General features: G+C 35.1%; 1 protein-coding gene across 2 annotated transcripts; it reads left to right on the plus strand.

Moving 5' to 3' along the window:
- The first annotated feature begins 592 nt into the window (after window positions 1–592).
- Window positions 593–13,232, plus strand: LOC149216738 (uncharacterized). Of its 2 annotated transcripts, none has more exons than XM_089392831.1 (9): window positions 593–1,014; window positions 1,163–1,239; window positions 2,985–3,213; window positions 4,543–4,697; window positions 4,893–4,938; window positions 5,044–5,135; window positions 8,913–9,009; window positions 10,334–10,390; window positions 12,476–13,232. In XM_089392831.1, exons 1-9 carry the CDS (start codon window positions 781–783, stop codon window positions 12,719–12,721), a joined length of 1,233 nt encoding a protein of 410 aa, XP_089248957.1. In that variant the 5' UTR covers window positions 593–780; the 3' UTR covers window positions 12,722–13,232. The 2 variants fall into 2 exon arrangements, with proteins under 2 accessions (XP_089248957.1, XP_089248956.1); XM_089392830.1 differs by having other exon boundaries at window positions 595–1,014; window positions 1,160–1,239.
- The last annotated feature ends 3,568 nt before the right edge of the window (window positions 13,233–16,800 follow it).

A 16,800-nucleotide genomic window follows, 5' to 3' on the forward strand; every position in this document is an offset into this window, starting at 1 on the left:
AGCCTTTCTGGCGGGTTTTTTCGGTCGAAATCCGGCAGGGATTTATTGGAATCGCAAGTTTGATAGCTAGTTTCTGCACAATGAAAGCGTCACAGGGGTTTTCGAGGGCGCTGAATCCAAATATGCAGTTAAAAAACCATTTTAACTGCAACAAATCAATATTTAACCTCAATTTCTTCCGCCGGATTCCGTCACCGGAATCTCCAAAAAATCGCATTATAGACAACTCCATAACAAAATAACACATCGCCTTTATTTTCTATTTATCTAGCCACTGCCCGCGTGTGTTATTTTGTTATAGAGTATGCATGTAATGGGGCATTTAATGACCTATGGCAAACTGGTTAGCCCTTGCCCTGCAAAGTCTATCCCTGACTTATGCTTAAGCAAATATATCGATTTATCATTCATTCCATCCAGTCATCACTGGCCGGAAATACTCCTCCTAACACTTCCGAATCCCAAATCAAATCCCCGAAACCCTCACCCGACACGCAATACGTTGGTAAATTGCCAATTCCCAACCCACGACACATTTATTGTTATTCTTATTACAATGAGTGGCGTGACGGAATCCTCCACAGCTCCGTCGGAGTAGCTACAACCGGTAAACAAACAACCCGGCTTAACGCTAGGAGGGGAACAACGTCACACGTCAACACCCTTCACGTTTGCTGACGTGAAACGGAAATTTAACGATTTGGGTTTCAATTCTCAGTCATGGGTTGATGAAGTAGTTGAAAATGGTTAGCCAGCTGCTTCTGCAAAGAACGCCCTTAAATGGGATTGGCTTTAGCATTAGGATTAGATTACGCTTTCGAATACCCACATACCGACTTTAAAGCTAAAGTTCGTTTGCTCGCTTCCATGGCAGCTCTCAACATGGTTTCCGGTTCAATTCTCTGGGCTAACACTTACAGCCCCCTTCCTTACCTCTTTCTTGGGTCGTTTGTGGTCTGGTCCTTATTGGTCTGCATATGGGTATTCAATACTTGGTCCAAACGGCACTGCCAGGTACTGGTTTCTTGATGAATCTTTAGCACACACAGTTGTGCGAATTTGGAATTGAGCTGTATACTCTAAGATAACCAGCTGTGAAGGAGTTTTTTGTTTTCTTTATGATGTATTTTTAGAGTTGTGTGTGTGTGTGTTTTTGCAGCAGAATGGCAACTTACAGTGGATGCTAACTGTAGTCCCTGTCATGAAAGCTCTGGTGCTTGGCTTGTCCTTCCTGTTCTGGTCAGTTTCTGTTAACCAATTTCAATGAATGGGCTGTCTCTTTTTTTTTCTTCTTGTGGATGTTTCTGTACCTCTTTTTGTAACGAAACTCATGTTTCTATCGTTGTGCTTATCATGAATGAATGAATTGGTAAATTAGTTATCTTTTCAGAGTCCCAGGCCAGTTGTTGTATTGGCCTTGTTATATATGCCATAAAACCAGTTGGTCTATTGGGCATGCTATAAATATCATATAACCAGTTGGTCTGCTGGGCCTGTTATACATAGCATACAATCAGTTGGTCTACTGGTCATGTTATATGTATATAAACAGTTTGATCTATTGGATATGTTATATGTTCCATATAATCAGTTGGTCTATTGGGCCTGTAATATATACCATATAACATAGTTTAAAGACTATTTCTATGCTCAAGAATCTTTATAATAATATTTCCCATATTGTACCAATTGTGCCTAATGCTGAGGGCATGCCCTCTCTTCCCGCCATGCAGAGAGGATTCATGCCCCTTCCCCCACTTCCTTTTACTAGCTTTGTTGGATCCTTTTGAGGGAGAGTGATTTGGAGAGTGGTACAATTCATCAGTACCATCGTGAGCAAAATTTTTAAATGGATAAACTGTGGTGATAGACAATTTGATAAGTGGCCAGTGCAGAGCTCCCAAGTCACTGTGAAATATGGATTCCTAATAAGCATGAATTACACTTAAGCCTTGAGCTTTGCCAGTTAAAAATGAAAATCAGATACTAATTGACCCTGTTTTGAAATGGTGAGGTAGTTGTGCAAACTAACATAGGCTTAGAATCAGATTTTTTGTTTATATGCCAAGTTGTAAATTGTTCTAGCTTAAAGGTAGATTAACTTAGCAGAGTAGCTTGATCAGCTTTGGATATACACCCTTAGTCCCCAAACAGCCGACTTGAAATTGCCATGCGAAGTTGTTGGGTCTTGTATCCATGAGTTTGGGATCAGAACATGCTCCGCAAAGAAATCCCGGAACAATTTAGCGAACAAGTGTTCATCTTTTATTTTTCAAATGTTCGCCCTACTAAATAGAGGTCATGGAATGGAGGAGACAATCAGTATGAAAAAAGAGCATTGCTGACTAATCTTTAGATTCCTTTGATGTACCCGAATGATGATATATTTTCATGCTCAGCGGTATTTATCATATCTAAGCAAACTTTAGTTTTTTGCTTCCTCTGGGAGGTTCAAACTTCAAACCAAATTATTCTAACCAGTTACATAAATTTGGGGTGGGTTATGTTGTTTTGAGCTTAATCTAACTTGTATATTCATGGAGAAATGCTCGTCTTAGCATTACTCAAGACTTGCTTTATTTTTATGATGTGCCACGCCAAATCAATTCTGTAAGGGTGAGTTATATTTTTTCATCGACTTTCTGAACTTAGATTGATGTTGCTCTTCACAAATAGAATTGTCTTTTTATGCAATTTGTAGATAGTGCAATCTCTTTTTAATTTTTCGGTAAAGTGAATAATTAATGTGTGAAAGAATCATCCTTTTACCCATGGAATAAAGATCGTGTGCCTGTATTATATAGATTTTATTTTTGTGAATTGTTTCATGGTGTCAATAGGATGTCTCTAGACTACTTACATTAAATGGACCTTTGTTTATTGATATGCATAGTTACATGATGAAATGGATATCTTATTTTCTTGGGAATTCGATTGGATAAGACAATATAAATTCATTGAATATTTTATCTTGTGACTTTCAGGTACTCCTGTCTTCATCTCAGCATGTGCTCATTCTGGGTTGCATTTGGGGTGTTTGTCACTAGAATTTTTTTGGAAATAGCTTGTTTCGTTGCTTTTCTTCTCATTTCACATGGTTATTGCATCATGCATGAACAACTGTCTACATCTGAGCGCCGTACTATAGCTGGGCTAGTGTCCCTATTGTACCTGACTCTCACTGGTTATAAAGCTGTCGTGCCACAGTTTGCTGTAAGTTACTTGGAACTTATTAATCTCTGTTTTTCTGCTCCAATTTTTTAAAGATTTTTTTCTGATTTCCATATGATAGAAAGTGCTATCAACCTTATAGTAGAGACATATTTTCTGCCATTTTTAATGTCTTTGTTTGACAGCATTTATGCCCAATTTTTTTCTCATAATTTCTTCTCTAAAGTTTTTTACTTCTAATGCATAATTAGGGTAGTCTAAATGCCTGATGCTTAGAGGAAATTTTAATTGTCTAAAATTTGAAACTAACGTTGAGTGAAATCTAGAGACTAGCAGACATACGACACTGCTAAACAAACTCATGGCCTAAATTTTATTGCCAGTCTGGCTTATCAGTCTTTTTTTTGTAACTCTTGGCATTGCAATTTCCTTGATCTGGATCCCTCTTTCAGTCAGTCTGTGGGAGTTAAAGCCACAGTCTCGTGTCTAGATATATGGAACTTGAAAGTGAAATGCACGTTTCGTCTTTTGTGCCCTTGATATTATCTCCTGAAAAATTCTGCCATTTTTCTTTGGCATGTCCTTAACCATATCCATAAACAAAGTTTTAGTTATCCCTGTAGTTACTGAGTTTGAATTTAGATACAGGACAATATGGAAATTATTTGTGGGGGAAAAGTCCAGTTCGTCAGGAGTATACTTCTCAGTAATATAGTCATATACAAACTCTCACTCCCACCCCACTGTGGGTCCTTTTCCTTCTCTATATATAAAATAATAATAATAAAAACAATACACAAACAAAAGCCTGTGGATGGCTTGCATGGCAAGGGCCTGCATCTGATGTACAGGGTAAATCATATAAGAAAAATAACATTTACCAGTAGGTGAGGATTCCCTCCTTTGGTACCCTATAGCCAGCCAAACTGATATGGTAGAGTGGTTCCTTGATGGGAAGGACTCTGCATCTGTTGGGGGTGGGACGATGTGCAGATTAGGGCTGAGGGTTTATTAAGAATTTGCAAGACATTAACATTATGAACTGAGCTGAATGATTTGGCTAAACTGGGACTTGGCTGATTCTCTGTGTGAAAACCTCTGATTTGGCCGAATTTGATAACTATGGTTTGCACAGCATGTCTGTTGAACAAAATTTCTCAATATTATTCTTCCGGATTATCAAAGTTTTCATGTTCATCCTTGTTCAAAAACAGAGTAATCTGTAACTTTCATTAGAACTAAATTATTGTGTCAGTTGCTCTTGGACCAAATATTGTTTACAATTAACAGTAGACATTAATTGTACGCTTTACACACAACAAGTACATGGAGGACTCATGGTATAGTCTGTCTTCATGTTTTCCTTTGCAGGTCTTTGTGATGCTGATCTATCTTTTGATGCTATGCATGATCTTTCGACACCTATCCAGGAACATTGCATTTCTGCGAGAAGAGCTGCAGCATATAGAAGACAACGGAGTTCAAATTATGCGTACAGCAATCCATACCAAGTATACCATGTTCAAGTATGGGATATGTTTTTTTTCCTTGTTTGAACAATAGAAGTAAATGATAATAAATTTGAAGTAATTTTTTGCCATTTTTCTCATATTTCAACATTTTTTAATGGCTATCATCTGCCCCATTATACTTTACAGAAGTAAGATATCATTCACTGTGGATTGACTTGTTTCTTGATTTTTTGTTTGTGTGGTATCTAGAAAATTCCAAGCTGCAATGATCATGATGGTGGTTGCTGAAATCCTGGTATTATATTGTGGGATTGCAGTGCTCCATTTTCCATGTTTTTAATTCATCATCCAGAAAAACATGCTGAATTTTTTTATGGGGTAATTGTTTTGATCATTTCAGATGCACACAAAAACAAGTGCACTGGCAAGTGAATATTGGGTTCAGTTGCTTGTACGAGAATGGACAGAAATTGGATTTTTGTTCTATATTGGGTATGTTTAATTTCCCACTCTGCTGATAACTTTATATAAAGAAACGTCTCAGAGCTCTGCTCCTTTTCAAAATAGGCAATCGAATTTTCTTAAAATGTGCGAAATTAAATCATGAATGCACGAGTTTTGGTCCAAGTTCTCGAGCGAAATATCTACAGTGGTGCTTTACAAACAGTAAATATGACTGACGGAAGCTTAAAAGTGCAGCCCAAATCTTTTTTAATTCTAATAATATTAACCTATTAGCATGTCAGGCATCCATAGATTAACAAATAAGTAATTAACGAATAAGATCATTTTGATTTATTTATTATCAATCTTATGTATAATATAAAATTTGGCCAAACAGGGAGATATCTACGTTCAGTGAGTTTCCAAATATCTTTTGATGCACCTATCATTAAAGCATCTCTAGATCTTTTCGATTTCTTTATTATCAATTTTATGTATAATATAAAAGTTTGGCCAAACAGGGAGAAACGTTCAGTGAGTTTCCAAGCATCTTTTGATGCACCTGTCATTAAAGCATATTATGTGAAAATTAACAATTTCACTCATCATGGTTAGAGTAATATCCATATATTTTTATTATTGTGAGATTCTTATCTTTCTTGTTGCATATGGTCATATCTCTGCAATCCTTCTTCTTCAGTTTCTTCCAAACACTCAAGCTCTTTGGCATGCCTACAATTTTTCCCTTTTTTTGCATAGCATGAAAAAGAAAACATGGTATTAAACTGCTTGATTGAAATCGAAGTTTCTAGGGTTCATGGGTACTGGTTCAGGTGCGGGTATGGGGACCACATTGTTGAAATCCAGGTCCCTTGGGGTGTTAGTTTATGTTCTATAGATAGATAGATAACCTGCTATGGAGAATAAAAACTTGGAACCTCTCTCTCTCTCTCTCTCTCTCTCTATATATATATATATATATATATATAACCTTCTATGGAGAATAAAAACTTGTAACCCACTGAAAAATAACCCACTGTTGTAAAAAAAAACTTGGAACTCCTCTACAAACTCCTGAAATGCTTGTTGTAGATCACTTGCATTCTGCTCACTTTTGAATAAAATCTTTATATATGTAACATGCTTAGGATAAAAAAATAAAAGCTTGGAGCCCACAGCTGGAAAATAACCCACTGTTGCAAAAAATTTGGGAACTCCTCTACAAACTCCTGAAATACTTGCTATAGATACCTTGTATGCTGCTTACTTTTGAATAAAATGTTTCTTTTGACAAAATTGCTACTTGTTAAAACCTGCCAATGGCTGAGATGTGAGTGCCCAAGAGAAGATAGTGATATCTGGAGAGGGTTGTCCTAGGTTTTTATTTAATGAGGATACAATATGGCTAGGATATGTTTCTCACACACATATGCAACGAGGAGACGTAAAACTTTCAGAATAACATTCATGGATTTCAAATTTGGGAGTAAACCCAAGAAAAGAGTTATTATTAAGAGAGGCCAAAGCCTTCTATTTATAAATTGATGGGTGATAAGTTTTAACATTTTTTTTAAGTTTTGTTTTTTATATGTTCTATTTATTTATTTTTCTTTTTTCTAGCAATCAAAATACCCTCTGAAAAGGCCATTATTTCTACCAAAATAATCGAAATGCCGGATGAAACAACCAATGCAGTGTTTCCGAATTCTGAAACGTTTCAGCCCTGTTTCAGAGGAGTTTCATACAAGGAAATGTATCCAAAACATGGAAACACATTTTTAGCACACCGAGGTGGAATTTCTGGTAACATAGGCTTTTATTCCTTTTTCCTACTTGTTTGCCTTCCTTTTGAATCGTTTTAAAGCATTTATTATATTTTATGTTTTATTTTTTAATGGTGGCTGTCGCCAAATCCCCAATGGGTGAGGTGGGTCTGCCCCTTGAATTAGCGTTTTGGGACACAGAATGCATCCTTGGGATGCCCAAGGGAGGTTGTTCAACACTCAAGTGTGGGACAAGCATCCCCAATTCAATACCGGGCACATCAAATGTGGCTCCATCCTGGGTTTGGATGCCCTGTAGCAAGGAATGCTGACCCCTACTACATAGATTGTAATACTAATATGAATTGTTATTCTATCAATGAGTCAAGAGGTATAGCTAGACACTAAGCAACTCCATTGAGATATATTGGATGCTTTTAGTATTAAAATGGTTAAATATACAATAATCACAAGTAGACATCCTCTTCTCACATATGCAAGGAGCATTAGCATGTCATCCTTAGCTCCAATCTCACGAGAGTTTACATATTTTTTAAACATTATCATCCTAGTTGAGAACTGAACTGTGAAGTCTGCCTAAAAGGCATTGATCTCTCCCATATGGAAAGGAGGTGATTTGTCAGCCCTCTGCATTGCAAGTGGGGATCTCTTTACCATCTTTGGGCTTGAATTAAAGATGAATGTACTATCCCTTGTTTATGCTTTGTCATGCATTAGTATGTAATGTTTCATTTATGATCTTCAGTCTTATCTTTTGCAGATAATGGAAGGTTTCTTGCTATTAGATATAGTTTTGGATTTCTCTGTTTATCTAAATATGTTGAGAAATATCAGGTTCATAGCATAGATTAGCCAAAAGTTAGTAGAAACTAGAAAATTGGTGAACCAGCTTCTCCAAGCTACACAAAATAAAGAAGGCCCTACAGCACATGTATTCTATGAACTTTGAAGTCAAATGATTTTGTTATACTCTCTCTATGAAGTCAAATGATTCTGTTATACTATCTCTATGAACTCAAATGATTTTGTTATACTATCTCTTAGTGAATTCTCTTACCAAACCCAAGAGTATTTGAATTCCAAGATTCTACTTGAAGTGGGCCTTCACTTGCTCTTGAATACAAATGTAGCAGCAATTTTACCACATTTGTTATTTGATATGTTACTCTTATCATTTTCTGATTTGTAGTAGCATCATGTATGGCATGTTTACAATGATATCACCTGAGGCATGCCTGCTAAAGTAGACTGGCCAAAGAGATCATATTTTTTTCTTTCTTAAGTTATTCTCACTGACTTTGGTTCTAGATTCTGGCATCTATGGAGGACGTTAACTTTATTGAGTTCCAATGTCTAGAACTTTAACTTTTAAGATATAATGATTGTTGGAATCGGTACAAAAATGGAGAAATATGTTCAAGTACTGTATGAAATCTCAAGTTATATTATTAAATAATTTGGATAACTCATCCCTCTGTTTTTTATTTCGTACTTCTGGAGTTCCCTGAATATTCAACATTTCCCCAAAATTGCATTTTCCATCAAAGGAAGAGTACTAGGCGCTTTGCTTTTTGTGGGATTATAATTTCAGTCCAATGCAATAAAAATCTAAAATGATAAATAGCTGAGTTGATCTTCTTTTGTGCCCCCACAGATATTTCATTATCTAATACTGGGGGCCCATTTCTAGGTTTGAGATGTAGTCCTCTGACCTGTCCTGCCTATGCCCAGTGTACGACATTCATGTGTTAGTAGTTACTGTTAGCAATGAGACTCCTTTCAAGGCCTAAGGATTGCTTGGGTGATAGACATTTCACCTGGACGGAAAAATTGTTTATTTGTGGAACATTTTCATATTTCAGTGGCTGCTTCTGCGCTATCCTTCCACTATAGTACTATACATATAAAAACAAATTTTTGTTTCTGTTTGAAATGCACTTACAACCACTTGTTCTTCAGGCATCCTTTTTTAGTTAGAAGAAGCAATCCAGCGGCAGTGATGATAATTACTAATACTGTGTCTCTTTTCTTTTTGAATCAGATGGACTTTCAGATCTCGAGAGTTGTCCCCATTTTTCACAGTTATCCCAACTCATAATTCTACAGGACAAAGAACATTGCCACCTATTTTCAGTATTGTACGTTAACTCTCGACTGTTTCTTCCCGTTACTTTGAAATTGCTTACTTCTAAGTATTATTATTTACATCTTTTCTTTGTATTCATATTTGGAAGTTAACTCTTTTCCTAATATTAGAACACGTGAAAGTTTTAATCAGACAAAGATAAGAAAAAATATATGCTTCTGTAGAACCTCATATTGTATTGCCATGGGAACATCTAGCATTTAAATTTTTGGGTGCTTTCTTTACAATCCTAGTTATATAGAAACTTGTCAGCGAGTACAAAATTGATAGTTAGATTGATATGAACTCTTATTCAGAGGTTAGAAGAGACCTTGCAATTATGTACTTGTAAAGTTCCTTTATTTTCTGAGAGTAGAAGTATGAGGCTTAACTTGCACGTCCTTGTTGTGTGCCATACATTATGATAATTTACCCTATGCCTCCTTGCATCCCTTGTCTTTTATCAATTTCATAATTCATAGATGTTACAAACATCAGAGACCTGAGTGTTTAGTCTCTTCTATTTGTTTTACTACTAATGCTCTTTAACACCTAATTTCATTTACATAGTTCTTATCTTGGTGTGTTATTTGAAATTCCTAATATAGAAATTATGAATTCTCTTCTATGGAGGATAGTTCTCTTTTGTGATGCTTGACAACTCTGAATGCATTAAGCTTTTATGACTTTGTTTAGCATTCCTCCATTTACAGAGCCATGTTTGAGGCATGCGAGCATTGAGGAAGGCTTTATTTCATGGAGTACATTTGTTCCCATCAATTATTATTCTATTTTATTACTTCTACAAAATAACCATAGTTAATTTTGTTTTTTTACAAAAAACCATAGCTAAGAATGCATTTTGTTTGACCATGTCCTTCTTTTGAGCTTCTTAGGCTCTCTTGTGAATGGGAAGTGACTGGTTTAAATTTGACAATATAAACTCCTTCATGCTGGCTGTTCATTCTTCTTCCTCTTGTTGATTGTTAACTTCCTACCCTGGTTGTCTTGTTGCCACTAGCTACTTATTTTTGGAACATTTGATCTTCATATGCCATTTTGAAAATCTGTTGTATGTCACTAGCCTTTGTTCCTTGGGAATTGCCTTTATCTTCTTATCATAATTGTTATGAGATCTGATATAGCATATTATCTGTGATGGGAAGTGGCAAACGCATTTTGGGCTACACGAGCATAGAATGTTGTCATATGTGTACAAGGAGAGCTTTTGTTGTGGGTATCTTTTTGCTTCATTTCAGGAAAAGAACATATATTGAACTAAATGAGTAATCTTTTTCAAAACTGATCGTTCAAATGCACTTTGGGTTTTCATGCAGGAAATGAATGAGAATGATTTCAATAACTTGAATTTCAGAGAATGGCATATTGGAGTGGTAAGTGGAATGATTTGAGTTTTTCTATTGACCAAGTTATACTAATCTAGGATTTGCTTATTCAGCCTTGATGAATCTATGAATATCATCAAAAGTTCTTATATTTTGTCAATAGTTCGTTTGGTTGTCCTATGATCAATATTTGGTTTTGATAGCTCATTCAATTTATGGTACCTGTAATATTTACGTTACCCCATACACAGATGAAATGCAAAAACCTTTCAAGTTTATGCCATTTTGGCCACATTAGAGAACAGGGATATGAAAAAACATTAGGAAAAAAAGAAGCTAAAATGTTTTTTTTTTCTCCCATATATATATATTTTTAACTCGGATGAATAAATCTGTAGTGTTTTTCATGGTGTTTACTTGAAGTCAACAATTTCCTAAAGTACTCACAACGAATAGAAAGGGAGATTCCATTATCAAGTACATCTATGGAATCTCCCCTTCTATTCAGCATGTATATCGGGAACAAAATCTTGAGGCGGATGCTATTGGGCAGATGTCGTATGAATTTTGTGTTGATGGTAAGATCTGTAGCCAGGGCCTTTTTGAGATCTGATTGTTGGACTCCCTAGTTACCTTTTGCCTCCTCCTGGAGGAATTTTGTTTTTGCCTCTCTCTCTGTTTTTCCACATTGTGTGCTGATGATACTTGCCTTTTTTGTGGTTATATCCCTGTGGTAGGCTCTTATTGCTGCATTGTTTCCATATCAGTGTGGTCATTGTTCGGATTCTGGTAATACACTTGTACTTCAGGCCCCTGGGTAAATGTAATCGATCTATGTAAATGTAAAACAATCCTCATTTAATGAAGACATGTTCTAGTTTTTTTCTTCTGAAAAAAAGTACATCTAGAATCTATCCTTGGCCTGTTTTAGTCTGTTTTCCACTCAGCCTGATTTTCTCTGCATGTCTATTTCACTAGTTACGAGAAATGCACAAGAAAGTCGAGAAATGGAAAAGAAAACTTTTGGATGTGCAAAATATGGCATGAGCATGCATATAATTTCTTTAAAAAGTCTATATGTCTTTTAAATCCTTAATACATCTGGTCCTTATATCTTTAGGTTTTCCTCCTTTCTCCAATATATCTCTTCTATTGTTAATGTTAATGATGGATCTATATACCCATTATAAACATTTGGTGATTAGTATTTTCTGTGATTGTTCCTGCCTTCTGTCTCACATGGTTGTGTGTGTGCATGTGCTGTGACTTTTATGGCCAAGGCTTCAAATTTATATAACTTGTTTGGTAGCATTCATACCAAGTGGAATTCTCTCATGCAAAACCTTCACTTGGCATTTATATTGTAGGTTGTTATCTTTATTCCTCTATCTTATATCCAATCCTCGGTCTTTGAGTCAACTTGCTACATTTGGTAAACACCAGAGTACAATTTCTAATTGACTAAGGAATGTCCAGTCTCAATTTATTTGTGTTTTAATCCTGTCCTTATGTAAACAGTGGTTTACATTTTTAGGATTAGTTTTGTCTTTTCATCAATATTTTTGTTGGTTAACTGTTTCAATCGCGTTGTTGGTTAACTTTTTCAATTGAAATGGCTAAGATAAAGCTACCTGCATTTACACAATATCTTATTGCTAACAAATTTTGTTTTACTTCTTAGATCGGTTGAAATAGTATAGTACCATGAAGTATTGCTTTTAGTCTGCTGTTGATGGTTTCACATGATTTGCTGTTCTCATTCAGTTTTTTTCTGCAATGGCGTGGCAAGTGCCCCTTCTTGAGACTAAACACAGTCTAAAAAGTTCCATTCTTGTATAGAGTGATGAACTATATTTGGCATCTCTTGGGCCTGAGTAAACACCCAGTCCTGCACATGGTTTCCCATGTTTGCTTTTAGACTGTGAAGGGTTTTGTGTACCAACTGATCTATTTTTTTCTTTATTGAATTACCTAATGAAATGTTTTGCTTGCTTTTTCTGAGAATGATACTTTCCCATCTCCCATGCTGCCAACCAAACTTGCATTCTTAAGTTGCCTCTGTCGATTGCATGCACATTGAAAATTGGGTTCTATTTTATTGCTTGGCTAATACAGATAATTTGCTTTTTGCAGCGTACTTCACAGTCTGGATGTGAGGATGTTAACAGGCCAATGGTGGTGGTAGTTCAGCATCCTGGTGCATCAAGGGAAGAATTTAATAAAGGTTCAAATTGTTCTAAGGCAGCATCTGAATATGCCTTAAAGTCTTCCCTGTCCAGTTTCAACATGTCAAGTGGCAAAAGCTCTGCTTTACCCAGAAGTCGTTCATTGTCTTTGGTGCCTGATTCTGGTTTATTTGAAAACTCACAGATCCCTTGAAAGTAAGTTCTTGATCATGTTCCAAGAAGCTGCAAGAGGAATTAGATACTACAAGAATGAAGAAGGTAGTTTTTTCCCTGAGGCAATGAATGTGAGAAGGGTAGTCGGCTAGTACATCGGAAGTATTTGTAGATATGAAGGGTTTCATGAAACTTTTCATTATTTCACTCTGGCAAAAGGAATATGAAAGAATGTGCAAGTAACCCGATGAGGGAAATTTGGAGCACTAAGCATTTATGTCCAGCCAAGCAGTTGATAGTTTTAACCAAACCTTACAAAGTTATTCTTCTCAGTAAATGGGAAAGATAAAGTAGCATCAGATGTAGGTGCCTCACTGCCTTGATCAGTTTCCTATTCAGTTTAAACATAGATGAAATGAGAGAGTTCTATGTAACGAGGTTGTATATTGTACACAGGGCAAAGCAAACTTGCCTCCTTAAATGTACAGAAATCAGGTGGAAGAAAAATAAATGACATGGGCAAAAACAATTGTCTTCAATTTATGGACTAAGCTGGTTTTTCTTGTACCCTCTTTATTTCATTCAACTTTCATAGATTTCATGTCGAAGCTAAATACAAATATACGTAATTTGTGATTTTTTGTTTTGAGCAAGCGAAGCTCAGTGTTAAAGCATAATTCCATGCTTATTCAGTATCTACATTCTCACTGTGGCTTGGATGGTCTGTTACGGCTCCTTCCGACCATGGTTTGGGAGGTCTGTTATAAAAAAATGTTTTCCTAAATAAGTCAAAGAGATGATTTTCAGAAGATAATCTCCTATGGGAACGTATCAATCAGCACTATTTAAATAGTGATCAGCAAGTCAGCAGAGAGATCTTACATTGACATCCAAATTGATTGCAGTATATTAATTTATTCTTTACTGTATGGTGATCAGGTCACATTAGAGCTCAGTGATCATTTTAGCATTTTACAATTTTTTTTAATGCCTAGGTGGAGCCTAGGCTGGGGTCAGCACCAATGTTGAATGGAAGAAGGATATGCTCACCTAGCACCAATGTTGAATGGAAGAAGGATACACTCACCTGTGAGATGCTGTCACATGATTGTATGAGTTTTAGTCGAGCCTAGATGCTCGTGGACAGTTTTTATTCCTTAGAAAGGCTTCCCATTCTCAATCCCTCTCCATGAGGTTTGAACAAATGACCTGATGAAGGCTAAACCCCACACAAATCAACTGATCTACACTCATAGGTTTTATCATTTTAGAATTTGTTTGTTTGTACACTTGTTGATGTCTAACTATTGTTGTTCTGCACTCGTGGAATGGAAATCTTAGTGGTGCAACCTAAAAGGTGGCTTGTTCTGCACTTGTGGAATGGAAATCTTTAGTGGTGCAAGCTAAAAGGTGGCTTGTTCTGCACTTGTGGAATGGAAATCTTTAGTGGTGCAAGCTAAAAGGTGGCTTCCCGAAATAAGCCAAAAGAAGAACAGTTTTGGCAGGGCTAATAAAGGGGTTTAAACAACTTGTGTGCATCCTCCAGGGCTGAAGCCGATAGAAGGTTACAAATTTCCGTTGTACCTCCTATTTCAAGAAAAATGCATGTGAGGTTCGAAAAATAGCAGTACTCTTTTTGACTAATGCCCACCATTATAAAAGCAATTTCGAAAAAACAAACTTAATGAAGCCATTCAAACCATTATAAAATTAAGTGTGATCGCACCCAAAATCAAAATCAAATAGAACAAACCACTTAATATAATTTCTAATCATCATATATGTTTTTTTTTGGGAAAGACAAAGTCTTCAACTGTCCCGTTTAGGAAATAAAGTACAGTTTAAAAGTTATATATTTTGGTTTCTTTTCAAATAAAAGTCTAGTCTAAATGTTTTTCGTTTTGGTTTTTTTGTTTTTCTGGGCATATTTTCTGATCAATTTTGTCTGAAATCTGTTTAAAATTGTTGAAATTATAAATTTAAGTTATTAAGTTACTATAATGTAAATGTCTCGGGGGATTTTCAAGGCATTAAATATATTTATGTATTCAAAAATTCATTTTAAGTAATAGAGAATTGCTATGTCAACAAGAATTGTGCCACCGGATTTTAGTGAAAAAATCAAAATGTAAAGCATTTAAACTCAACCAAAATAAATGTTGAAGATCATTTCATCTTTATGCAGATTAGATTTCACCATTGATATTGGAGATCCCTATGTCGCCAGTCATAATTCCTTCAAAGTCCTCTGAGGTTTTCATTGCTCAGGGGAATAAAACTATCTTATTGAACCTATAAATTTTGGCAGTAAACAATTAGCTATAAAACTATAGAAATGACGAAGGTAGTGGACAAGTTAGATTTGATTGGTCACAAGTACAATGGATGAGACTAATGTCATTAATGAAGGTAAAGAACAAGTTGGATTTGATTTGAGTTATCATGTTTCCTCTTTTTTCTTGGAGATTCAACTTTTTTATAGATTCAATCTTCACAATTGCTTGATATATTCTCTAGGTAGTGGAAAAGTGGATTTGATTGCACATGTACAATGGATAAGACTAGTATCATTAATGAAAAAAATGGACAAATTGGATTGGATTTGATTGGGCACATGTTTTTTTCTCTTTCCTAGAGATTCAACTTTTTTAGAGATTCCTACTTGGGGTCTATTACCTTTGTACCTATTACAGATTCAACCTTCACAATTGCTTTGATATATTCTCTAAGTAGTTGAGAGGGACAAGTTAGATTTGATTGGATTGGTCACATGTTTTTCATTTTTCTTGGAAATTCAATCTTTTTAGATATTCCTACTTCGGCTCTATTGCCTTTGTACTTGCCAAAAATTCAACCTTCACAACAATTGCTTTGATATATTCCCCACGTAGTTGACAAGTTAGATTTGATAGTACATGTACAATGGATGAGACGAACATCATTAATCAAGCTAATGGACAAGTTAGATTTGATTTCAACTACGTTAGATTTGATAGTACATGTACAATGGATGAGACGAACATCATTAATCAAGCTAATGGACAAGTTAGATTTGATTTAATTGGTTATATATGTGTTTTTTCCTTAAAATTTAAAGAAAAAAAGATTCCTACTTAGAATTTATTACCTTTATACCTACCACCCAATTATCACTGGTTTGAAGCAAACCACATCCTAAATGGTATTCAATATAAGAATTCCTGCTTAGAGTCTATTACCTTTCTACCTACCACCCAATTACCATTGCTCTGATGCACACCACACACCTTTAGTGGTATCCAAGTAACCGCAGATAGTTGGATTTCGTTATTTTAATTCACAAAACCATAAGCCCACTACAATTTAAATATGAATAATTTGCATAAAAATGTCACCAAGCTGGCCAACGAGGTATGTAAGTTAATAGAACAGTAATGGATCTAAGTTTTAAATATAAAAGTAACTAAAACAAGTGGTCACATGCACTAAGAATTTATTTTGTGGAAAAGTCAAGAATTGCGGTTACACCAGTCAACATTAATTGATAATAGAGAAAATGCTTTTGGATAATTGTGGAAGTCAAAGTGTGGATCCCAAAATGTCTAGAAATGCTTATCTAAAATAATTGAATGATGATTGAAATCAAAGCTTATGTACATGATTTTTATATCGATGATGTAAACAAATATATATGGTTGTTTAAGGTTCTTAACAACACGCATATATAGTGGTCTAAGAGGGTGTGTTAATATATAATGGTTATTTTTTCCCTCATTTAGTAATGAATTGAAGGTATAATTTATAAGGAATTTTAATTTGACTCTAATATAGTTATTAATTTAATTATTTTTAATTTTAGATTATAATATTTTAATTAATAGAGAAAATGATTTAGTTTCGAATTTTTTTTAGTTAATTTTGTTTCAAATAAGGTAGGATATTTTTAAAAATAATAAATTTAAGATGTTTAATATGCAAAGATTAAGTATTTTTGGATTTCTTTTAAGGTGTTGAATCTATTTATGTATTTAAAAGTGCATTTTAAAACAAAAAATTACAATCTTACTAAAAATTGTATTGCCAGATTCTTGCGAAATATGTCAATTAAAATTAATAATATAATTGTTTTAATATTATAAT

The sequence above is a fragment of the Pinus tabuliformis genome, chromosome 1_1 (assembly GCF_031772625.1).
Source record: "Pinus tabuliformis cultivar Carrire ecotype Pingquan chromosome 1_1, CPIR1, whole genome shotgun sequence".
Classification (NCBI taxonomy): domain Eukaryota; kingdom Viridiplantae; phylum Streptophyta; class Pinopsida; order Pinales; family Pinaceae; genus Pinus; species Pinus tabuliformis.